Raw genomic sequence first — 23,992 nt, forward strand, 5'->3', positions numbered from 1 at the left:
CACCCTGTGACTTAGCACGTAGCAACAACAAGTCTCGTCATGTCTTGTCCCAGGTAGGGAACAGACACCTGTCAAAACTTCTGGAAAGAATGTGAAAAGGTAAAGAGGAGATGAGTGGATATAGTGCAAACTTGATTCTGTTTTCTTTTCTCTTTTGCTTCGTCTTTTTGTTTTCTCCCCTCTCTAGCTTTTATGGCATAGCCACACACGGTACAGACAACGCAAGACTATAGCAACTAAGAAAACCATCCGGGGAATAAAAACTATACTCCTTGCGCTATGCAACCACAGATTTGAAAGGGAGGACAATGTGCAGAGGACGGCGGCGAAAGAAGATTTATACAGGTCATGACGCAACCCAGCGAGAAAGGCATTAGAGCAATCCAACTAACTAAATATACAGGGGGACCACAGGCAAAGCGAATCACTCGTATCAGATGAACGCCTTGACCTGCCCGCTTCCCTTCCATACTCCATTTGACAAGTTGTTTGCAAGAAAACCATGAGTAGCAGTGGAAAGTAAAGGGGATTGTAGAGAGGCACAGGTCTCCTGGCTAGCTGAACCTGATATGCATATGTATGTCCAGGCAGCGATCGCAGCAAGGGCAAGCTTTGGATTAGGGAACATCGGTATGCATCTTCCTGCATGCCTCTCTTGTCGTTGGTATATTTGAGTTCATGGCGGCGGTATGATGCCAGTCATCCGTCCTGTTCTAAGGAGTTCGTGGGCGCTTCCAGTAATATTGCTGTGATAGATACACATCATGATTAGCTATTGCTTTCTTCTTTGTGATCACCAATGCACGGCGCAAATGATGGGCCACCATCACCTACCACATGATGCTTCCGACAGTTCCGCAGTGTGGGCTTCCGCAGCCCGTCGACCACGGCGGCGCGGCGATTCTCGTCGTCGTCCCTCTCTGGGACATAGTAGTACTGGCTCTCGAGCGGCTTGCCGTCGGCGTCCTTGCCTTGGCGGGGGATGGTGCCGACACAGGTCGTGTTCTCGACAATGTACCGAAGCTCGTCACGGGCCAGGCCGACTTTGTCGTTGGCGGGCAGGTTGGACAGTAGAGTGGAGAGCGGGTTGGACGACAATCGCGAGAACGCTAGCTGGTTGATGACATGGTTGGTGATCGTGTCGACGTTGACGTGGCTCAGGTCTGGCACGTATGCGACCTCGCTGTCCTTGTCGTCCACCGGGTCCTGCTGTGGTGTGGAGGCTGACTTGCTGGTGGTGCGGTGGTGGTCGGCGCCGGTGACAGTACGTGGGGAGGAGATATATGTGCCCGAGTCGAGACGGCGGCGCTTGGGCGAGGAGGCCTTGAAGGAGGCCATGCGGCTGTTGAGGTCGTGCCCGAAGGGACCAAACGAGTGAACAAGAGGGTCATTCTCTTCGTCTGGGTTGTTCTCGACATTTTCGTCGCCGTCGCGGTCCTCGCCGTCCGATGGGACCTCACTGAGCTCGCTCGAGAAGCTCTTGTTTATGTCGGTGATGAAGCTCTGGCCGGCGGTGGAGGGGCGGCGGGCGGCGTTGTCCTGCTCCTCCTCGTCATCCTCGTAAATCTCCACGCTATGCTCCCTCTCGCTGGCGCTGGGCAGGTCTGAGAGGATGCTGCTGTGCTGGGAACTGGCGGGCGCGTGGACGGCGGGGGTGGGCGATTCGGGGGAGCTGATGCGTGCCGTCCTCCGAAGGGGGCTGGACTGCAGCAGACCAAGGCCAAGGACACCATCCACCGCGTCTCCGCCAGCGCGGGGGCTGCCAATAACGACACCGCTACGGGCCGGCGACGCGCCCCCGTTCCGCATGGACCGCGGCGAATCCTCCCAGCCGAGGTCGGCCAGGCTGTCCCTGACGTCGTCCCGCTTGGGCCAGTGAAGGAGAACGCGTGCGTCCTGAACATCGACCATGATCTCAGCGCCCTCGGCATCAAAGCTCAGGACGTCGCCGCGGTGCATGTCGTAGGTGCGGCCCTGGCAGGACAGACGCAGCCCGTTCCAGCCATTGCACTCGACCTCGACCTTGTTAGCCTGCAATGGCACAGAGGCGGGGACATAGCGGGCCTTGACGTGCACGCGACTGATGAGACGGTTGGCGGATAGCTGGTAGTGGCTGGAGTTGGAGGAGCGGCCCATCAGAAGGGTATCTCCATTCTCGTTGAGCTCAACTGAGGGGACGGCGGAAAGCGGGGCGCGCTCTGACGCGATAGACGGGGTGCGTTTGGCGGGCAGGATAATGGTGCTGCTGCTGTGACCCGTGGTGGTAGTCGTAGCAGTAGTAATGGCAGCAACGAGAGCAGTAGCATGATTGTCACGGTGGTTATTAATGTTATTGACGCGTCGTGGTGGTGATGAAGACAAGATGCCCGTCTCGGAGGTTGGCACAGGTGTGGGGTATTTCAGGTACGCCTGGCTCTTGGTGGCATTGGCGTTGTTGCTATTGCTATGGCTATTGCTGTTGTTGATTATAGTGGATGATGGGCCTTTGGCAGAGGAGCCAGGACGGCTCAATCGTCGAGCGGAAGAGACATTAGGAAGTCCTGGTGAGGACGACATGAGCTCCAGCGGAGGCAGGAGGGCAGACTGGGAGGAGGAGGGGCGCCTCTCGTCGTGGTCTTTATCGTTGTCCCATGATGAAGGTGGTGCAGTGGGAGCAGGCTGGCTGGAGGAGAGCTTGCTATTACCACCAGGTGGAGAGTTCATGGCTGATGGCACAGAGGGGGAGAGAGAGAGAGAGAGAGAGAGAGCGAGCGAAAGGATCAGGACGAGGCTGGCATAGCAGGAAGTGCCTGTGTGTATATAGTATAAACGGTGGGAAGGTAGGAAGGTATGGTGGAAAGTGGAAAGGGTGGATGCAGAAACAAATCGATCGACTGGAGTCAAGGCCGAGTCGAGTGAACGTATGGATGGATGAATGGATGAAAAGTGCCCCTAAGCTGCGGCTTTTCTCTATTTCTCTCTCACCTTTTTTTTTTTTTTTTGTTCCTTCTTACGTCTTGTTCCAAGTCGCGGTTCAGATGCTGCCCCAGCACGTCGCGTAACCGCGTTCCTCAGACCGGCTCGGTGCGAGCTCCACCGTAGTAGCGCTGCGTAAGGCGCACCGTGTGTGAGAGAAGGGGCAGCCCACCCACTTTGGGTTAAGAACGAGAGAAGGAGCGCACGTCAGTGAAATCAATGAATTGAAATTGTAAAGAACCGAAAAAGATGGGCTTCGGGATAATATGACAAGTCTCTTAAAAGAAAAAGGAATTGAGAGGGAGCCGAGAAGGAAAAAAAATTATATATGCACAGGAGAGACAAGATGCAAGATGCAGTCGATAGTACAGTTTACTAAGGATTCTTTACTGTATGTAGGGCACACACAGGGGGTTTGGCAAATAAATTTGCTGAGGTCTCACCTATTCTGTCCGTAACCGCAGCTCCATCTTCCCGTAAATTGCTAGTCCCCTCTCTTGCTCCTTCCCTGCCCTCCTTGCTCCCCCTCTTTCTTCCTTCCTCACGCTGTCTGGCTGGTTTGCTCTGGTGGTGGTGGGTTTGACCCGTTTTGCACCCGCCACCTGCATCCACACCCGTGTCTACCCCCCTTCCCTGCCGTGCGCGTCTTCCCCCTCGGCTCTAGAAGCGCGTTTTTGGATCTTTGCTGCTGCACCCTCCGACCTAGTTTCGATCCTTGAGCCCGTGCCACAGTGTCCTCCTCCGACCCTACTGGGCCTGTCGTCACCGGCCTGGACTGACTCGTAGCCTGCCGAACCTTCACAGCCTTGCATAATCTCTGTCTCTCTCTTGCCGGATCAAGGCGCGTCTCATGCCGGACGTTCTTCGCGAGGCTGTACTCGAGGAGATACTCATTTTTCATTCTTCACGTGCATCTCTCTCTCTCTCTCTCTCTCTCTCTCTCTCTAACGTAGTATGAAGAAGTGACCGAGACGAGTGTCATTGGTGTGAGAGTACTGACAGCGTTGCTAAATTTGCGACGGCTGCAGGAGCTCGACCCTATCACGCCAACCCCTGCCGTCGCGTTCGTCCAATTCAACCACATTCCTCCCTTTTTAATCTCGACGAAGAAAAGAACATTGCACGCTGTTCTAAAACTACAATTTGTTTGCAAAATGGCCATGGTTTCATTACTCAAAATCTTTCTTTTTTCTTTTTTGAAAGACAAGACAAACGTCGAATTGGTGCTGTACAACCAAACCCTCGGCGCCGGACCTCCGGACAAAATCCCGACTGACGGATCTCGGAAGGCCCGTGCGGGATCGAGCTCTAGCCGGGCCCTAACCCGGTATGACTATGCAGGGCCAATTTCCCCCGGCAGCCGGAAGCTCCGGTCTCCAACCCGAACCCGGAGTCAAGTGGGCCCAACCAATACGAAGAAGAAAAAATAGAGTCAAGATCATCGTTCAACTTTTAGAATATAGGGACATGTATGTTTTTGGTAATCCACGCTCATCATCTGCTCAATCTTCACGTATGTGATCTGGAGTTCTGAAGATGAAATTTATCATTGCGAAAGCAAGCAAGGTCGATGATGCCTCTATCGTTCAGCAACTTTGCAGCAAGATGGATAAACCGACGTGAAGTTAATCTCCGAGAAAGATATATACATTTATTCAAAGCAGCCCTCCCACTCGAGCTACAGAGTAGATTGAACCTAAGTCTGATTACTCATCTCAAGACTCCTTAGACCACTGCTTCCCACTCCACAAGTCTCCCGTCGTCCACAGCCAGTAATCCCGTCCTTTGATCAGCCACACCAAGAAGCTAGGCACCTGCCACCCCATCGCTGCACCGACCCCCTTGGTTCTCCCGATCGGCACCAATTGCGTCTCCCTCTTGTCCTCTCGATACACACGATCCTGCCCTCCCACCGCCTGCCCCGCTGCACGGAGCAGATCGCGCTGCATATTAGAGCAGAGCACAGGAACCGCAGCGAGAATAGTGTGCACCGCAGGACGCGCAAAGGTGCTCGCATCGCCAATGGCATACACCCGCCCGTCCGGCCCCGTCCCGTCCACCCGAAGGGTCGCCGAGTTGGTCTCTATGCGGCCGTCGCGCGAGAGCAGAGACCTGTCCGTGAGAAAGGACGTATTCGGCGTCGTGCCCATGGCAGGGATATAGATGTCCGCCTCGAGGGACCGGCCGTCTGCCAGAAGTACAGTGCCAGGGGTGGTCAGCAGCGCTGGGTCTGTACCTGTCCCTTCGGGGGTAACAGAGATGACGCGGGTGTTTTTGATCACCGTCACGCCGACTTTGGCAAGGAGGGATTCTGCTTTGCCGGCGAGGGATGGGCGCAGGGCAGGGAGGAGCTCCTGTGCGCTGGTGACAACGGTGATCTTCACATTGGGCCTGGGAAGCCGCGCAGCGAGAAATCCGGCGCGGCCGTTGAGGTGTTCGCCTAGCTCGCCTGCTGCTTCGACGCCGGCTGGTCCTCCACCGGCGATCACGATGCTTGTCGCAGTGGAGAGACTGGTTCGCAAGGAAGCCCAGCGCTCGCGAAGCATCTTCTCGTCCCCTTGCAGGCCGAGCAGCGGAGACGTGGATGATGAGCCGGTCGCTATGACTGCTGCGTGAAAGTTGATCACCTCAGAGGTGCCATGGTGAGTGGTGATGGTGACCTTGCGGTGCTTGTGATCTAGTTCTGTGACTGTCCCGTGGATGAAACGGAGCCCCTTCTGGCCGTATTGGTCGAATTGGGGCTTGATGTCCACGAAGAGTTTCTCCTGCGAGAACGCCTCGTCGGATATCATGGCACGAGGACAAGCAGGGCGACAAAAGACCTGAGATGATGTGCTGACCAAAATGACTTTGTAGGAATCGTTGTCTGGAAGTTTTGGCAAGACATGCTTGAGAAGATAGTGAGCGGTCGAGAGGCCACCGTATGATCCGCCCAATATAACAATGTTCTTCTCACTGTCCATGATTTCAAGATGTTATATCAAGAAGGTATCGCCGGCCTGTCTATAAAGTCGCGCGAAGGAATGCATTCTCGAAATCAAAACGATGAGGTGTGGTGTGGTGTATAAATATTCATGTTGCTCGTGGTCCGGCCGGCGGACGAAGATGCGGACGAGTTGGGTTCGTACCGGAGTAGACTCTGAACCGCACTTGGCATCCCTGTCTGTAAGCACTGCGGTCTCCGAGACGGACGAATCGTCCGCCGCTCACAGCCGGGCTCGACCAGGCTTCGTTGGGTGGCCCCTCTCTACTGATGCTGCAGAGTTCTGGCCGTTTTTCGAGAATGAAAGAGAAAACTTTGAATATACTTTGTTTTGAAAATGACATGTATTAGGCAACAGACTCCAAGAACATTTCATCACTCTACTTATGATATGATGTGTGTCCAGAAGGTAACAAGCTTCGCGGAATTAGGTCAGAGATATAACAGTAAAATAAGTTACGGAAATAAAACAAATACGGCAATGTAGCCAAGTGGTTACGGCGCTGGCCTGCTATTCCCCTAGGGTTTAACGTTAGCCAGTCTCTTCGGAGGCGCAAGTTCGAATCTTGTCATTGTCGTTTTTGCATCTTTTGTGCCTGGTATATTTTCTTTTTTGTTTCTCTTCTTTTCTTCTTCTCTTTCTTCCCTCGTGTTATCTCTGCTAAAAGCGCTGCCTCGTTAGCGAGGATCGTCATCGGTGCCTAGCCATGCCCTACAAAGTTGATCGAGGCGCCGTGCACGCCAACTCCTCCCATCGAGTTTCCTCCGCCCTGCCAGACACGGAGCAACTCAATGGCGCCTCCCTCTGTGGCTGCGAACGCCTCTTTCCTCCAGATATGGGCGCCACGATCATGTAAATTGCCAAACGAAAAGGCAGCGGCCAGTCCAAAGGGGCCGTGTCGATGGTTTCGCGAGCGGGACGGACTGCTTGCTGTGGCTTGTGATCGTCCATTACAGGGGTGGATGGATCGTCGAGAAACTGTTCGGAGCGGACATTCGCACCCAGGACAGATCTCGCTACCTCCAACTCTCGGAAGCCACGACGGCGGTGTCCACCCCGAGCTTGAACTTTGATAATGCTATTATGGCCGCTCTCTCAGAGCTCTTTGGCCCGCAGGTCGCCGATGCCATTATTGCCACCGACAAGTATAAGAGCGAGGTCAAGAATGGACTCAAACATACGAGAAGCGTAAGCATTCATCCCACAGATGGCCTCCGAGAGCGTGGTGCTCTGCATCGCTCTACAAGCCGAGTATTCTGTGAGGATCAGAGATGAGCTATTTCTATAGAAAGAGAGTTTATGAGGCATCGGGGCAGTCAACCTATATATGCTTGCTTCCTAGGTACTGCCCTTGTGCCGAACAGGGATCTAGAGATTGCGAGTTCCTTGCTTCGGTGTATGACATTAGTCTCCAAGAGGTGGTTGTTGGCCCTGTATCTGACCCAATTCAGATCATGCTCGCGAGCCATGGTTTATTGACACGGTCCTTTCAGCGTGATGTGCTCTGCATGGATATGGTGAGCTAGACCAGAAATACCAGGGAATCGAACTGTTGGACTGTGTTAATAGTGACATATGTGCCCACAATATCTGAACGGCATTGCACCCGAGGAGAGGCCTGTAAGCTGTAATCATGGATGGCAAGTTTGCAGCATGTGGGCTTTGGTTGAAGGCTTGAGTATAATAATAAAAGCATCTTCCATGTGCCTCACACCTTCAAAATGTTCATGAAATATTCATATGTCCGCCTGTCTCTGGAGGTGCTGCATGAAGTGGCGCAGGATCCGTTCTCTTCACTCAACAAGATGATTGCTATGGACAGGTATGGATTCGCAAGGGGCATGTAAATTGCCGCCATGTCAAACATGGGCAACAGTTTCGATTCGTGGCACAGGAAGTACATGATTGCCGTACCTTCTTTGTCTGTTCGCTTCCGTCCCCTTCCCTTCCCTTCACTCCTCTTTGAAGAAATAATCTAAAACTTTTACTCCAGCTCATCCTCACTTCTTTGCACAGAACCTTCACTTTAAATTTGTGTATTGTTCTGTCCCCTGTCTTATATGACAACAGAGTGACAATGGTTATTACTGTCAATCCACACTCAATAACATCAGTTCGCCAGCCTAAGGTGAAGTCGCTGGACGGTATCTTGCCAAAACTCGACTCAATCTTCCCATCTGCTCGACCCCACCACTTCCAAGACAACCCAGCTTTTTGAGGGTCGAATTCTCTGGTTGTGGATTGATTCTCTGTGTGGTCCGACTTGTGGGTTGCAAACATCCGCATCTTGCTTGTCCCAGGCCAAAAAGCTTTTGATGGATTGTCCAAGGCAGCCACCGCTTTGGGCTCTCTCGTCTGATTTTTGCTTCGCCTGATTCCCTACCTTCTTGCCTCTTGAGTTCAAAGCATACCCCTCCCTCCTACCCACCCCCAAAAAAACAACGATACTTCTCACCTGCCTATTTCCTAGCAATTAAACCCAACGCCCATACTCTTAAGCTCCTGAGTGATCCTTGCTAACACTGCCAGGATGTCTGAGAAACCCAAGAAGCACATCTACGAGCAGCCCGAGCTGTGTGATCATATCCTTAGTCGCGTGGATAGGTCCAGTGTGCCTCTTCGCATCAACGCGTCGTCAATCCCCCATGCTCGCAATGGCCTGTTTGTCGTTAATGATGTGAAAGCTGGCCACGAGATTTTTCGTTCTCAGCCTCTTCTGGTCGTCAGCGAGGGAAACAACAATGATGTCTGCGACCACTGCTTCCTCAACAAGAACTCCTCTGTCCACCCTGACGGCCATTTCTTCCAAGGAGATGAAGGCAGGGAGAGTATCAAGATCTTGTCCTGCACAGGTTGCAGGGTGGTTGAGTACTGCTCCAAGGTGAGTGGTTCACCCACCAGTGACTTTAATATGTTTTGTCTAACCATGGACACTACCTGCAGGAGTGTCAAAGGACGGCTTGGAAGTCTTATCACAAGCTCGAGTGCCCAGTGCTGAGGCAGATTAAAGAGTTCAACAAGAACATGGGTGCCCTTCCCCGAGCCCTCTGCCGTTTAATTTTGTGGATCGAGAACAAAGCCATGTCCAGATCCAATTACAAGGCGATCGTCAATTTGGAAACCCACTACAAGGAACATAACGATGATTGGTACGAGAAGAATGACGAGGGCATCCCCCCAACCTTCATGGTTGCGAGCAATGTTAGGCAGGCGACCACGCCTGATGACCGCAGTCACGTTGAGCCTGGTCTGTACTTGGACACGCGCCGTTGCCAGGAACTGTACTGCATGGTAAGTTGAGTCTCGCCATTCGAAACACTGTCTGAATGGTAGCTAAGTTCCCGAATAAGTTGATGGCAAATGCCGGTGCCATCTGCCCTCCCGAGGGCGAGATCCAATACGGAAGCTTCCTCGACTTGGTTGTGTCTATGATCAACCATTCCTGCGACGCCAATGCTCATGTCTTTTTCGAAGGACGAGAGCTTCGCTGCCGGGCCTTGAGAGATATTCCAGCTGGCTCAGAGATCACCGTCAACTATTACCCAACACCCCGCCTCGATGTTCTCCTCCGGCGCTCGACACTTAAGCAGTACATGTTTATTACTTGCAACTGTAAGTTGGCGGCATCATCAATTCTAACAACCCAGTGCCGAGTAAATACAAACACAATTAACAGACTGACCCTTGAACAGGTCACAAGTGCAAAGACGAGATGGCGGAGCATGTAGCTGCTGCTGTCGACCGCCAGGATCATCTCGCAAAGTTCAAACAGGGCCAATTGGATCTCCTGAAGCTCGGAGAGGACGCCGAGAGGGCATTTTCCAGATCGCATACTGTGAAGTCCTGCATCAGCTTCCAAGACCAGATCGGCAACATCATCGAGAAGAGCTTCCCTGGTGGCCACTGGCCCCACCACATCGAACCTCTGCCATCTATTTACCGCACCCTGGGTTCCATGTACCGTGATATGCACTACGTCGTTGGCCTCGAGTTCGTGCTCAAGGGCACCATCTATGTGCGCGACCACTCCGGCCCCGGCTGGACCAACGACGTTGTCAATTTGGTCAAATTCATGTTCTTCGTCGCACAGGCGGCCGACAACGAGATGAAGTGGGTCGGTGCGGTCAAGAACTCGGAGCTCCTGGAGCGGTCCACGATGCGCGACGTGGCGCGTGCCTATCTTAGTATCGCCTGCCTGGACGGCAAACACACGTTCGGTATGGAGTCTAAATTCGTCCGCGCGCTGTACAAGTGGGCGGGCGATTCCATCGACTACCCTGGCGACCTGGGCATACACACTGAGGGGTTCAGAGAACGCTTCAAGGATTCGCAGGAGAGACTGCTGACCTGGGCTGGAATGAAGGCTGAATGTGGCCTGCGTCTGCCATCAAACGAGCAGATTGCTGAGTTGAGGCAGGATATCGCAGAAATCTGAGCTGGAGGTGGTCTCAAGACGGCCTGGAAGCTAGAAGACAGCTTACTCCGCCATCAAGACGAACCGGGGTAACCAGAAAGGCAAGTATACTGCGACGATGTGCACGAGCCGCGTACTGCAAAAGGTGGTGCCTACAGTTAGCTGAGCCATTTCTCGGAAGTGACCACAACCATCAAGGCGCAAAGACAGATACATAGCAAATCATCGTAGGGAGATCTTTACACTATTCCTGATATAATAGTGTTTCAGATCAAAATGGCGTTGTAAGATAGTTCCATACTCGCGGTCTGTGATGGTTCTTCTCATCGCCTCGTGCTCGCCACATCATTGGCAGCGGAGGTTTATGACGAAGCCGTTGAGCCCGAATTTCACACATTTCCCGTAACGAGGCTTCTGAAATATAAGGTAATGGGAGAAGGACCAAGACTGCGGAGATGCCAAATACGGCACGTAAGCTATTTGCGCCGCGAGTGGACTCCCAGATTATCATGGGCAAAGGAGCAACACCTTGCGACCTACCATTCGTGATTAGCTTATCCCGGTACCACAGCAGGGTCCTTCATCCGATGCTAAATATGCATATCGTGTCTGTTGTACGAGTGTGACATGCAAATTTATTTTGTGGGAATGCTGGGTCTTGCAGCTGGCCTCAGCGATCCACCAATGCACGCACACCACTTTTGTACTATGCAAGCCTCGGATCTGTGGGTCTATCCATTTAAAGTATGCTAGGACTATGAGAACTCTGCTATTACATCCTCGTCTCGAGGGTCTTGCGAAGCTGGGTCTGCGGGCCCTCCTAGACCTGTAATACCACCAGGAGCTGGCTGGTCTGCGGCATCTCTGCTAGTAACATTGACAACCAGTGGCACAAAGTCTTCCGATGATCCAGAGTCACTGTCTTCCAATCAAAGGAAATTGCTGTGCCGCCTGGGGGAACACAAAGTCATAGGCCCTCGTTACACAACTACGGAGGCTGGGTGGATGGATCTGCGGTCGGACCAAGACACGTGTGAGGTACAAGGGTTTGAGCGAGACACATGACGCGGGATGGGCTAATTATTGAATTTCTGTGCCTGAATCCCCTCCCTTCATGTAAAAAGGGAGCGGTCTCTCGTCTCGTCCAAAAAGGAAGGGGGAGGGAGAGAGAGGGAGAGAGGAATAGTGATCTCTCCTCAAACACTTTCTTTCCCGTGACTTACCTTAAATTGTGAAGGAAGGAAGAAAAGTACCCCCTTCCAAACCCCAAATTATCGATATCCGAACCAATATGCAACCCAGTCTTATTCGAGGGCTCTTGCTAGCAGCCTGGTCTGCGGATCTCGTAGCAGCCAAGACGATCAAGATCGAGGCAGGCGATGTCTACTTCGACCCGGTGAATGTCAACGCTTCCGTCGGGGACGTCTTGGAGTTCCATTTCCTCCCGCACAACCACAGCGTGGTCATGGGCGACCTGAGCAGTGCGTGCCAGCCTGCTGCGACGGGCGGGTTCTACTCGGGCTTCCTACCCGCCTCAAGCGGTGAAAATGTGAGCAAACCTGCGCAGTGGCAGCGAGGATCTATAGCCATGGCGGCTCGGCATGAGCACGAGACTGACACATAGCGAGCACCTCAGGCCAAGGTTTTTCAGGTTACCATCAACGACACAAACCCGATCGTCTACTACTGTTCGCAGAACGCCTCTCACCACAACCACTGTCAGGACGGCATGTTTGGCTTCGTCAACCAGCCAAGCGAGACGGCGATGGCCATGTACAAAGCCACGGCGGGAAATAGCAGCATCAACATCTCACCAGACACGGGCGTATTTGGCGGTACATTCAAGGCCAACGCCAACCTTAATGCAACCACAAACTCAACGATGACCAGCAGGCCCTCGACTAGGACTGCCTCATCCACCGCAACTGCTTCGACACACTCGAAAGCTTCAACGGCTGCATCTGCCTCGACGGCTGCATCCAGCTCAAGCACTGGATCGCCAAAGGACAGTGCAGGGGCTGCGATAGCTGGAAGCGGCCTTCTGGCTCTCTTGATGGCGGCAGTAATGGCTTAGACTGCAGACGTCGGGAATTAATTGATCTGCATGACCCAGACATTGTGGCTGGGTACTGGCGTACTTTTTGGCATCCTATTGCACCAGGGAGAATGGAAATTGGCAGGCGGCAACCGGTAAGGAGGGAGCTCTGTGACCGTGTGCCTTGAAACCTTGCATGCTGCGGGCGACTCGGATTGGCTTGTGTGAACGGGTCCTGTTCGTTTTAATTGAGACGGTCTAGAAAGTGTATAGCAATGGATTCAGCTTTTAGGAGAGCAAGGGGCTCGTGCCAATGTCATACCACACAGGTGACAACTCGAGGAAGATGGCTTGGACGAGTGAGAAAGCTCTCAGTTCTGTGGATGGATGACGTGATGGCGTTGAAAGATGTATTTCTTGAAACTTGAGGAAAGACGTATGTGCTATCCAGCTCACGTCATATATCGGTGCTCTGAGGGCGAGAAGAAGGTTTTGTAAAAGACAATGACTGAGCTCGTGCAGCGGTCAAGCTTGGGAGTGAGTCAGACCGGCGACGTTGATAGGGTTAGGGGCTTAGGTGGCGGCTTGCAGCTTGCAGTGGACGTCATACGCTGAGTGCCCGTACTAAGCTATAGCTAATTGCCTATAGCACGCCGGACATCGTCTGCGCCAACTCAACTGCGACCTCAACACCCTCAAGCAAAATGTCGATGAACCAGCTGTCAATGCTGCTGGGCCTTCCAGACTCAGAACTAAAGCAGATCATAGACTATGCAAACACGCTCTCCAAGGCAGAGGCGGCAGATCACTTCAAGAATTTCCTGGGCGACTCACCACAGGCCATCGAGTTTATCTCTGCCTTCAACTCTCGACGACAAGATCCTAAACCTCCAGCGCCTCCACCAGCAACAGCAGCAGCCGCCGCCGCTGCAGCGACAAGCTCACAGCCTTCCTCAGACGTGGATGCAGTGCCCAAACGGACAAAAGGACCCAAGAAGAGGAAACCTCAGATTCACACGCCCGCGCCGCGCCAGGTCGTCCAGACGGGAGTAGGGCCTGGCACCGTTTACAAGAAGGCCCTCGAGGATGATTACATGCCCGCCCGCTCTGGCGCGTCGACGCCCTCCTTGAGCAATAGCAACGCAGCCTCCTCCAAGGCGCCGACACCAACCCCGAAATCCTCCACCCCTCCACCCCAGAAGAAACAAGGCAAGCCGCCGCCCTCCGCCGCGGGCTCCCTCGTCTCCGACCTCCTCGCGCCCAACAAGCACAAGCCCAAGTCCAACCCTCCCTCCCGCACCTCGACCCCCGGGCCCTCCTCCTCCGGCGGCAACAACAACAAGAACAATGCCCCTCCTGCAGCAAAGGTGTCCATAACAGGGGGCCTGCCCATGCACGGCGCCTCGGGCGCAATCGCCGACCTCGACTCGGCCATCCGTGCGCTGGAGATCACGACAAACCCCTCGCTGTCCAGCAACAAGGCCAACGACGTCGCAGCCAGGAGGTGCAACTGTGTAGCGACACGCCACCCGCTCCAGACGGCGGCGCCAAACTGCCTGAACTGCGGCAAGGTTATATGCCTGAAGGAAGGGCTAGGCCCCTGTACCTCGTGCGGCCACCCGCTGCTCAACCCAGACGAGGTCCAGGCCATGATCCGTGAGCTGAAGGTCGAGCGCGGGCGGGAGAAGCAGGCGGCCGACCGCGAGGCACACAGGCGGCCAGACGTGGCGGCGGCGCCGCGGCCCTTCACCAAGGCGCGGACAGGATACGAGGCCGACGAGGCGGTCAGCTCGGCGGAGGCCAAGGCCAGGGAGCACCGGGACAGACTGCTGGGTTTTCAGGCGCAGAACGCGCGGCGGACGACGGTCCGGGACGAGGCTGCGGACTTTGACGTGTCGGGCGCCATGATGGGCGGCACAGGAGGAGGCGGCAGCATCTGGGCCAGCCCGGAGGAGAGGGCGAAAGAGCTCAAGAGACAGCAAAAGATCCTGCGGGAGATGGAGTGGAACGCGAGGCCGGACTACGAGAAGAGGCAGCAGGTGGTGAGCATCGACCTAGTCGGCGGGAAGGTCGTCAAGAAGATGATGGCCATCGAGCGGCCGCCCACGCCTGAAGAGGACGAGGACCACGGCCTCGACGTGGGTCCTGGGGTCCTCCGGGAGACGAGTGCCAATGGTAGAGGGAGTAGCGTGGGGGGAGGGGCATTTAGCAGGAACCCGTTGCTAGGTGGAATGATCAAGCCTGTCTATGACATGAAAGGCAAGGGTACGGCATTGGAGGGCCGGAAGGACAGGGCGACGAGGTGGCGGAGGGTCCAGGATGATTTGAACGACAATGAGGCTGTCATATTAGATGGTGGTATTTATGGTGGTAAAGATGTGGCCAACACGAGTAGCTCTGGCGATGAGCCAGCCCGTGGATAGATAGGAAAACTCTAGAAATTTAGAACTCATTTGTCATATTCACCTAAAGGCGAATAGCATTCTTGAGGAGGAGTAGAATCTGGAAACACATTTGTAGGTATCTATGCTTTTTTCTAAGTGAATTTCGGACGAAGCCCGAGTTTCTTCTAATCAAGCAATTTGACCAACCAGCACCAACCGAACCCCTTCCCATTATTTACCAGCCAGACTCCATATGTGTATGAAAAGAAAAACGAAGAGTGAAGAAAACTACTTCCTCATCCCGGTGACGAGACTGCAGAGGGCATACCCACTCAGCCTCCCCTTGCCATCATAAACGGCCTCGATCAAGTCTTCCTTCTTCAACGAGGTTGATGATGATGCGACACTGGCCCGAGCAGCTGTGTCTCCTAGTACTCGTCCACTGGCGCATTTCTGGGCGGTCTCGCGTTAGCCGCGGCGACATAGTGCTTTTTTGTCAAGGTCAGTTATGTTCTTTTTTTTTTTTTTTCTTTTGGGGAAGAAAGAAACCAGTGTACTTACACCCCATGTTATGAGCTCTTTGCTGCAATCATCCTGGTGGATGGAACACTCAATCAGGCAAGGACCCTCCTTGTACTCGTTGGCTTTGCCGATAGCCTCCTTGAGCTCGCCTGCGGTGTTGGCAGTGAAGCTGATGCCCTTGCCGTCGGCGGCGTTGAAGGCCTTCATGAGCAGGGCATAGTCCCAGTTCTTGATCTTGTTGTAGGAACCATCGTGGATCTCGACCTCGATGGTGTAGCCGCGGTTGTTGATGAGCAGGATGGTGATGGGCAGGTTGAAGCGGACCATCTGCGAGACCTCCTGGGCGGTGACCTGGAAGGACCCGTCGCCGCAGACACAGATAGTGCGGCGCTCGGGATAGCGCATGGCATAGCCAAACGAGGCCGGCACGGACCAGCCGATGTGGCCCCACTGCATCTCGATCTCGTAGCCGGCACCCTTGGGCAGGGACAGCTGCGTGCCGTTGAACCACGAGTCACCCGTCTCGATGAAGAGCGTCGTGTTGGGGGTGACAAGGGCCTGCAGCTGGCGCTGAATCTCCTTGCGGGTGAGCTCGTCCTCCTCGTCGGCCGTGTGCACGACGTAAGGGTCGGGGCGGAGGCGGTTGTACTCAACCATGGTGGCGTCGTTGAACTGGCACTCGGTGGACAGGTGGTCGAGGAACTCACTGAGGCGGACACGAGAGAAGTGTGCGCCAGGGTAGGTGACATGGTCCATGTCGCACTTCATGAGGGGGATGCTGGGCATGGCGGTCCAGCCGACGGTCGAGTAGTCGTTGAAGACACAGCCGGCGCAGATGATAGCATCGCTCCAGTTGAGGATGGCGTCGGCGGCCAGCGTCGACGTCTGGCCCCAAAAGACACCCACAAACTGCGGGTGGTCCTCGGGGAACATGCCCTTGGCCGCTGGTTGCACGGCGACGGCACAGCCCATGGCCTCTGCCAGCTTGATCAGGGCCTTGTCGGCACCACAGCGGGACAGCTTGGGTCCCACAAGGATCATGGGCTTGATCTTGCCACTCAGGTACTCGGCGGCACAGTCGGCAGCAGCCTTGAGGGCGCCCTGGTCCGAGTGCACAGGTTCCGTCACAGCCGAAATGGGGCCTGGGCGGGCACAGGCCGCGCCCGACAGGTTGGTGGGGATCTCGATGTAGCAGGGCTTGCGGGCGAGGATGGCGGCGCGAATGGCTCTGTCGATCAGCCTGGGAGCCTCCTCGGCACGGTTGACGGCCACAGCACAGCAGGTGACCTTCTTGGCCATCTCGTACTGATATGTGTAGTCCAGCTTGCCCAGCGTGTGGTGCAGTATGTGGAATTGGCCGGCGTCGTTGGTGTTGGGCGAGCCAGAGATGAGGATGAGGGGCAGGTTCTCGGCATAGGCAGAGCCGGTGCCGTTCATGGCCGAGATGGCACCCACGCTGTACGTGACGACGCAGGCAGAGACGCCATTGGCACGGGCATAACCCTCAGCCGCCAAACTGCAGTTGAGCTCGTTGGCACAGCCGACCTCCTTGAGGTCAGGGTGGGCCTGCAGCTTGTCGAGGAGGATGAGGTTGTAGTCACCAGGGACGACAAAGTGGTGACGACAGCCAATCTGGGCCAACCGCTCGGCAAGGTAATCACCGACGGTGAACTTTCCCGGTGTACTTGTCATGATGTTCTGATGTTGTGATTGTGGGGGCAGGGGAAAAGATTATCAGGAGCTTCTTGGCTGTTGTTGTTTTGAAAAGGGAGGAGGAGGAGGAAGAGAAGGAGGAGGATGTGAGGGATAGAGAGGTGAGGACGAATGTTTAAAGTATTGATTTGTTGATTGGATCTGATGATGATGACAGGAATCTTCCTATGCAGGTCAGAGGTCGGCTCATGGCAGTCTTATATTATATGTTGATTGTCTTGCTCCAGTCCTTGTCAGGAACAACGACAACACAACACTGCATACAGATTTAGCCCCACCTACCTGTGCGTACTCGACTCGACGTATGTTTCGCCCGCCCTAGACTATCGTCAGAGTCCGATAATGAATCCTTGACGAGGGATCCATTGGCAGGAAGGCCCCTGGGAAAATCTTTACCGTATGGACTGATGGGAAAGTGGGAAGCAACATGTCACGAAAATAAAACCCCCAGAAAAAAAAAAAGAAGAAAAAAAGGAGCCTGGCCGCAAGTTGCGCTTGCGATTTTCGGGGACGTAGCAATCATCAGCCGGCGGGAATTCGTCCAAAAATTGGGGGTCTGCCGCTTCCGGCGGGACGAGTCAAACTCTTGTCACTCCTTTTTTTCCTTTGCTTGTTTCTTCTTTTCATCCCTCTTTTTTTCTTTTCCTCCTCTCTTCCTTTTCTTGTTATTCCCGTGACCCACTTAATACGGTCCTTCCCGTCAAGAGGTGGTGTGAAGAGAATAAGTCGGAAACAACGATACGAGACTCAGCTTGTGGCCTGCTCTCTCCCCTTTCGTCATCGTCCAAGAATATCGAAAGAGAAGGAACGGACAGAACTCAAGACCCTGACAGTTCGGCCCCAACAGAAAACGGCCTAGACTCTGTGCCCACACCTTGTCCACACACTGCCCCCCTGTCAATCTTTATTTGCTTGACCAAAGAGTGCTGTTCTGCAGGTCTCGGATCCCTACCGAAGATCAGTCGGGTGGCTCCATGTATTCAAAAGTGACGGGAATCACGCCACGATTTTTTCTCGTGGTGGATCCCGCCCTCTGGTCTGGCTGTCGCCGACTCCCTGGAAACGAGCGACGCTCAGGGAAATAATCATGAGATTCCACATGCCAGCACCTTATCTCTCCGAGGCCCCTGCACGTCAGAGATGTCAGGCCAGACTTACTTGGTGGTACGACTTTCCATTTTCGGCCTCTCTCTCGCAGCTTTTTTTCTCTCTCTTGTGTCTTCCCTCTCTTATGTCACTTCGTCAGCCTTGGGAGAGGAACTGTTTTGTTTTGACCACGCTATGCCAATCTTTATCTGGCGCCACCTGGGTGGGCTGCCGCGTGGGGGCAGTTCCAGCAGAGCCTCATCTTCGTCTCTCCTATCCATCAGTTGCCACTACCAATACAACATGCGGCACTTCCCTTCCCAGACCCGGTTCCCAGTAAAGTTCTGGAGAATGAAAAAGAAAAGGCCCTATTAAGTAGCACCATGTATTATGGTGCTATGATACAAGCTCCTCTCTTTCTCTTGTTCACAAAAGAGGGTCCCCCACTTTCGGCATCGCGGCCCCGATCAAATTTGTTTCGCGATCTTGCGAATATTTCAGCTCGAGGCCTCTCAGCTCTCCCTGCCTTACCGCAACAGTAGATCCCCTTTCCCCTGACGGCCAACGACCGCCAGTCGTCCGTCATCCAAACTCCGGCCTTACCTACGTAGATTCGATCGGACTACGATCGGGCCGTCGCTGCTAAACCACTCACTTAGTAGCCAACCTGACTCTCTTGACGACCACGTGATTTCGACCCAGCTTCGTCCCGAATATCCTGTCACGCTTTTGTCTTGGAAATTCTCGGATCGACCTCCGGCATCGCAGACGCGCAGTCTCTCTCTCGGCCTTGCCCAGCTGGGTGGAACTCGCTGATCGACGTACTGAAGGTACTACAGGGCAGTACCACGAGTACCGCAGTACCATAATAGGTCGGAGACCTGCCTGGGGCCCAGCTTGGTTTGAGCACATCTTCAGAAGTTTGAGCTTCATGATGAGCAGAGTGTCTGAGAGGGAGCGAGCGGTCTTTTCTCGGATGGGTCTGGATGGAAAGTGTTTCTGCGCGCCGAGCCTGGATATCCATATGACTTCCTCGAGGGAGCCTTTCACCCTCACGCCTAGGTGGATCTCATAAGATCTACATTGTGGGAACAACCGACATGTCTTACTGCACATGCAGCTGGAGGGATTACATTCCTTAAAACCGCAAGGTAGGATGTGACACAGCAAGGGCAGCCCGAGATCTTCTCTCACGAACAGCACGCCTAAAGTCGCACAAATCCTGCTCTTGACAGACCACCAATGATAGTCACACTCGATACGTTCCTCGAGCACATTCTTGCTACTCACTGTTAGCCATGGGGCGAAGTCCTCAAAGGTCTAGGTCTAGGGAGCCACAATAATAATAACCCCTGCTCCTCTAAACACACGGTTCCCGCTGGAGAGGTTGACAGTCTACTGATCCCATTGGGACGTTAGATCCCACACCCTGTCCAGACGACGCTTGCAGGCTTCTCCATCAGCTTCCTGCAGATGACCGATCAGCATCTGCCGAGATATTACAGAAAGAGCCACCCTGTACGCACCAGGTGGTACATGATGTTTCACCTCATTTATCTAGCGTCTCTTGTCCCTTGTACGCTCTTAGATGGCATCACACTTGTCAGCACGATGGAGACAAGGTAACGAAACACACCTCATAGAACTGGCCACAGCTTTGAAGGCTCGAAAAACAGTCTGCACCACGGAAGCGAGCTGTATCTCACTGTCCTGTCTCTCATAGCACGCCAACCTGAACGCCATGAGAATAGATGCTCTGGGTCATAAGGCGAGTCTCATCGGCAGATATGTCTGAACGGTTCAGGGTGCCCTGACGGAAAGCACATTTTCGCAGACGCTAGCCTTTTCGTACAAAAAAGGCCAGAGGTCATATGGGATCCGCCGTCAATGTTGCTTCTATGTGTGTCCCTTGTGTCGTCATTAAAAGTTTCCAGGGCCCAGTATTCTTTGCACATTGACTATTCTTGGGCCAATGGAAATTTCGGTACTCGCTACATTGGAACCCTAAGCTCTAAGTCATAGAACACTCCCAATCACGCATCGCTTGATGTTCACACGGCAACATCGAAAGGTCAGGGTGCACGTGAGGAGAGAGTACGTATGGAAATGCTGTAGAAACACTAACGCGATGCTATTGGACAGTGGTGCAGTATCCTCTCAAACTTCTACAAACCTGGGATTTGCTTACCCCATGTCATTAAGCCTTCAGCCTCATTTCAAGTCCTGACTAGTCGTGACTCGCCCCGATAGTATTCCCCTCGGGGCACAGTCCCTCGAGCTAGTATTCTTTCGGTCATTAAGCCCCTTACATATCTACTTGAGTGGTCAGAGAGACAGCAATTCAGATGATACGGAGGCTCAACATCCACCTAACTCAGCGTGACCCGCAGTGCCATCCTCCCCTCTCCACCTATAGTAATCACTTTTTTTCTGGCAACTTTCGGCCTTCGGCTCACACTGAAATCATTCTTAGTATCATCACCATAAGGTACCGAAATTCAGGCAACACATGTATTTAGCAATCCTCACCTTGGCCTTCCTATTTCTACATTGGTCACTTTATTAGAGCGAGCACCCACCTCTTTGGCCCCGTCCTGCGGGTCTTGATTCAGATTTTGAAAGCCGTGACCATGCGCATGCATGCTATCCCAGTGTGATGAGGACATATTCAGAAAATCCGCAGTGCAGAAATATAGGAGACGCATGAATATATGAAGGGAATCCATTTGGTGACCAAAGACTGATTCAAAATTCCTTTCCCTGAAGTTTCCCATGAACGCGGTTCCTTGAATCTTGTTGGGTCCCGGTCTGCTTAATTATTCATACTCCTTTGCAACTTACCATTACTTTTGCTACCACCCGATGAATTACCTTGTTAATGCAAAGCTGAACCTTGGAAGATTGGAAGGATGTCTCTATACTCCTGGACTTCTGGTATTTCTTCTAGTCTAGCGACCCCCGCCTCTCTTGCTGCGCTATCAAACACTGACCAAGCCTTTCACGACGGAACACCTTCCATTGCCATCATCTTCGGCACCATGGTGTGTCTGAGCGGCTTTGGAAGCCTTATTCTTGGGTATCGACAATTGAGGCTTGCATGTCGCAAACCTAGTGAACCTGAGCACGTGGAGTCTGCAGCTGGGCCCAGGGCTCTGCCAATGTCAGAAACTCCTCATGCCCCTGCTAAGCAACTTGATAAGGATGAGTCAAACACATGAAATAGTCGGTGGATGCATACTGACTAGTGATACCGAAGCACAAACGCGAGAACTCAGTCCTTGGGCTGAGCTGAATGCCCAGACAGAAGCCAATCACATCCCATCAAGCTTCGACCACGTACGAGATGAAAGTAACCAGTCAAAGGTGATTGGCGACGTCTTTCCTCTTCTTGAAGAAGATGTACTTTGGAACTAGGTTTATGTAAGACTTCAATAAATCGCTTGCATTGCTGCTCATATTGATCAATGACTCTCATTAAGCCCAGTGCTTTGAAGGTGAGTGGGACGAATGATCCTAGCCCTTCAGGAAATGGGTCGACTATCATGATGTGTATTCCAGAACTCATTGAGAGTTGCAATTATGGATTATCGACTTAGATTGGATCTAACTATATGCTAATTGCCGCCTTGGTTCCTGCTCAGATGTCTTGTCCCTGCGTCCCGCGCGCTCATCTGGTAGCTCCACAGTGTTGTGAACCAATGAATGCGCCATGTAATTATTCGCCTCCATTGGCGAGATTTTGGAGTATCTTGTGGCACTCAATTCGCGGGCGCTATTGAGAATCAAAGTAATCGAAATCACCTCACTGAATAACACAAGAACCAGGAGCGCAGATGTTCTCCGTAGGCTCCTCGAACGTCTTGCCACATGTCGTCGTCCAGTAATACTCAAGCGCCAGCCAGTGGTAATTGTCCGCATTGATCGTTTTTTGGGCATCGGTGAGTTTGCGCGTGGCTAGTGCTCCGTACCCGATAGCTTTGTCATTTTTGTCCTTAACGTCTGTAATATGTTGTCCGATTGCCGGCTCGCCAATGAGCTTGAAATGGGTGTATTCGTGCAGCAGAACTGAGCCGAGAACCATCATCTCACCGCCGACCTCCTCATCCAGCTCCTCGCATGACACATCCTTAATTTCGGGCAACTCGTAGGCTTGGGGACACGCGTGCGCTATTGCAAATTTCTGTATTTGCTCTTGGCCGCTGACCTCGGCGACTGTCTCTTGATTGGTTATATACGCCAGTGTGTACGCTTCGGTGGGTTTCTCGTCCTTTTTCGCTATGCAGTTTTGTCTGAAATCTTCGGCTTGCCTATATTTGGGAAGGATTTGTCAGGCCGACACTCTTCTACCTTTTTCAGTGATAACCCTGAGCGAGACTCTGGCTCGGGAAAATGGGCTGCTGGTCAACGGCCCTGCAAAATGGCACTTTAATACCACGTTTTGGACTAAAAGGTGAACGAACATACTGCAGGACAATTAGCATGTACCCCTCAAGATTTAGATCCCTCTAGATCTACTGTACTTACCCAGAATACCCAGAGCAAATTCACAGAGCCTGTATTGACACTCCCTCCATATATATCTGGAGAAATCAGTAATCAATCAGTTTTGCGTAGAGAGCCATTTTGTTACAAGAGAGGAGACAACTCACTTTGGTAGACTTTCACCACCTTATCCTTGTCTGCAGTTGGGAAGTAGTGTCCGTAGATGCCAGAACCGACCGCATTGTCCCATTTATTTGCCATCCAGGCTGCGAGATGGATGGCGTCTTTTTTGCCTTGCTCAAGCTGCTGTATATGTTTTCTGTCCGTCGGATCGTTTTTGTCAAACCTGATATAATGGGTATCGGCGCGCTTCTTGAGAGTGCTCCGATCAACGACGTTGTCTTCTCGGTAAGAGCCGTTCTGTAGCATGACTTCCACCATTTGCTTAGTTTCAATAAGCACGTAGTCGGGCACACTGTCGGGCCCATGTGTAGTGTCATTGTGCCATTTAATCCACCCTCGAGATCCGTCTCGTACATACACAGAAGAAGACCCCTCTGTCGCTGGAGTAGCATTGACACCGGCTAAGCAAGTCAGCAAAGCAAATTGTGCTGCGAGCTGCTTGATTCGCATTTCTGGAAGAATGTTGAGTGCGGTGTGCTATACAAAAAAAATAAAAATGAAATTATATAGATAGATTGTTGATAATCCAAGGTTTGTACTTATTCAGGGTATTGACATTTACTTTATACGCTATCACATTTCTTCAGTCTTGTAGTTTGACCACCGTGGTGCTCCACACTCTCGAAGCGCCCAACGTCTTGTCGATCAGCCCCAGACAAGGCCAGTGTGGTCGATGTTGCTCACAAAAATAGCCCCGCCATCCTCTATCTTTGACTAAAGTATCCTCTGCTCTACCCTGCAGTTAGTCAAGGCAAGGAAGGATAGTCAATAACATCAACCACACCAACAAGGCTCTCCCGGTCCGACGAAATTGCATATGCCACCTGTGGCTTACCAACCGTTTCTTCTTTTCTTTGTCTTTTTTGTTTTCCCTTCTTCTTCTTCCTCTCTTCAGTATCCTCAATACACTCGGTATGTAAAGATCATGCTCAGCTGACCGTACAGGACTCTAATATTGCGTTGTTGGGCCTAACAATATCTGAAGAACGCACCAACACGAGGCTACGGAATCACTACCCGGTTTCTCGACACTGTTGGTAGCAATCTATCGATAGAAGCTGCTGCACTAGAGATTTTCGTCCGTTTCAGGATCTGAGCTGCTCCTGGCTGTGTGCTACAGGTTATGTGTTACAGGTTAGTCCAAATCATAGGCCTTTCAAATTCATGGCAGTCATTAGATATTAGACGTCATGCCTGCCTAGAGGGATTTCCGAACATACTGCTGAGTATCTTA

The 23,992-nt window shown here is 52.8% G+C and overlaps 8 protein-coding genes and 1 non-coding gene across 9 annotated transcripts; 5 read left to right on the top strand and 4 right to left on the bottom strand.

Moving 5' to 3' along the window:
* Positions 1-713: 713 nt before the first annotated feature.
* Positions 714-2,424, bottom strand: M406DRAFT_23907 (uncharacterized protein; the record flags this gene model as incomplete). The annotated part of the gene is made up of 4 exons (XM_040916083.1): positions 714-746; positions 835-1,759; positions 1,814-2,196; positions 2,293-2,424. Coding segments are annotated over 4 exons (1,473 nt in total), but the record flags the coding sequence as incomplete, so codon positions are not given.
* Positions 2,425-4,670: 2,246 nt separating this feature from the next.
* M406DRAFT_337972 (FAD/NAD(P)-binding domain-containing protein) lies at positions 4,671-5,918 on the bottom strand (the record flags this gene model as incomplete). The annotated part of the gene is made up of 1 exon (XM_040921308.1): positions 4,671-5,918. One exon carries the CDS (start codon positions 5,916-5,918, stop codon positions 4,671-4,673), a length of 1,248 nt encoding a protein of 415 aa, XP_040778076.1.
* A 497-nt stretch (positions 5,919-6,415) lies between these two features.
* M406DRAFT_t38 lies at positions 6,416-6,516 on the top strand. The gene has a single exon. It is a non-coding gene; the product is annotated as a tRNA-Ser (tRNA).
* Positions 6,517-6,645: 129 nt separating this feature from the next.
* Positions 6,646-7,465, top strand: M406DRAFT_69280 (uncharacterized protein; the record flags this gene model as incomplete). The annotated part of the gene is made up of 4 exons (XM_040925243.1): positions 6,646-6,791; positions 6,896-7,097; positions 7,147-7,197; positions 7,304-7,465. The coding sequence occupies 4 exons, from the start codon at positions 6,646-6,648 to the stop codon at positions 7,463-7,465; spliced, it is 561 nt and encodes a 186-aa protein (XP_040778077.1).
* A 1,004-nt stretch (positions 7,466-8,469) lies between these two features.
* On the top strand, positions 8,470-10,374 carry M406DRAFT_328218 (SET domain-containing protein; the record flags this gene model as incomplete). The annotated part of the gene is made up of 4 exons (XM_040920299.1): positions 8,470-8,820; positions 8,883-9,230; positions 9,290-9,551; positions 9,632-10,374. 4 exons carry the CDS (start codon positions 8,470-8,472, stop codon positions 10,372-10,374), a joined length of 1,704 nt encoding a protein of 567 aa, XP_040778078.1.
* Positions 10,375-11,426: 1,052 nt separating this feature from the next.
* M406DRAFT_321479 (uncharacterized protein) lies at positions 11,427-12,808 on the top strand. Its single transcript, XM_040919509.1, has 2 exons — positions 11,427-12,428; positions 12,492-12,808. Exon 1 carries the CDS (start codon positions 11,645-11,647, stop codon positions 11,975-11,977), a length of 333 nt encoding a protein of 110 aa, XP_040778079.1. The 5' UTR covers positions 11,427-11,644; the 3' UTR covers positions 11,978-12,428; positions 12,492-12,808.
* Positions 12,809-13,092: 284 nt separating this feature from the next.
* M406DRAFT_288095 (uncharacterized protein) lies at positions 13,093-14,811 on the top strand (the record flags this gene model as incomplete). Its single annotated transcript, XM_040918773.1, has 1 exon — positions 13,093-14,811. The coding sequence occupies one exon, from the start codon at positions 13,093-13,095 to the stop codon at positions 14,809-14,811; it is 1,719 nt and encodes a 572-aa protein (XP_040778080.1).
* Positions 14,812-14,875: 64 nt separating this feature from the next.
* On the bottom strand, positions 14,876-17,090 carry M406DRAFT_355478 (pyruvate decarboxylase). Its single transcript, XM_040923188.1, has 2 exons — positions 15,334-17,090; positions 14,876-15,260 (listed from the first exon to the last, which is right to left on the bottom strand). The coding sequence occupies exons 1-2, from the start codon at positions 16,984-16,986 to the stop codon at positions 15,201-15,203; spliced, it is 1,713 nt and encodes a 570-aa protein (XP_040778081.1). The 5' UTR covers positions 16,987-17,090; the 3' UTR covers positions 14,876-15,200.
* Positions 17,091-21,895: 4,805 nt separating this feature from the next.
* M406DRAFT_328222 (uncharacterized protein) lies at positions 21,896-23,208 on the bottom strand (the record flags this gene model as incomplete). Its single annotated transcript, XM_040920300.1, has 5 exons — positions 21,896-22,309; positions 22,554-22,556; positions 22,618-22,673; positions 22,743-23,050; positions 23,117-23,208. 5 exons carry the CDS (start codon positions 23,206-23,208, stop codon positions 21,896-21,898), a joined length of 873 nt encoding a protein of 290 aa, XP_040778082.1.
* Positions 23,209-23,992: the final 784 nt, after the last annotated feature.

The sequence above is a fragment of the Cryphonectria parasitica genome, assembly GCF_011745365.1.
Source record: "Cryphonectria parasitica EP155 unplaced genomic scaffold M406scaffold_3, whole genome shotgun sequence".
NCBI lineage: Eukaryota > Fungi > Ascomycota > Sordariomycetes > Diaporthales > Cryphonectriaceae > Cryphonectria > Cryphonectria parasitica.

What these genes read in the sequence shown, in the direction of transcription:
- M406DRAFT_355478 (XM_040923188.1), bottom strand. Translation starts at nt 16,986, where the DNA reads ATGACAAGTACACCGGGAAAGTTCACCGTCGGTGATTACCTTGCCGAG. An exon ending in AAGAGCTCATAACATGGGGT is followed by an intron (nt 15,261 to 15,333) that starts GTAAGTACACTG and finishes TTGACAAAAAAG; the next exon opens with CACTATGTCGCCGCGGCTAA.
- M406DRAFT_321479 (XM_040919509.1), top strand. Translation starts at nt 11,645, where the DNA reads ATGCAACCCAGTCTTATTCGAGGGCTCTTGCTAGCAGCCTGGTCTGCG.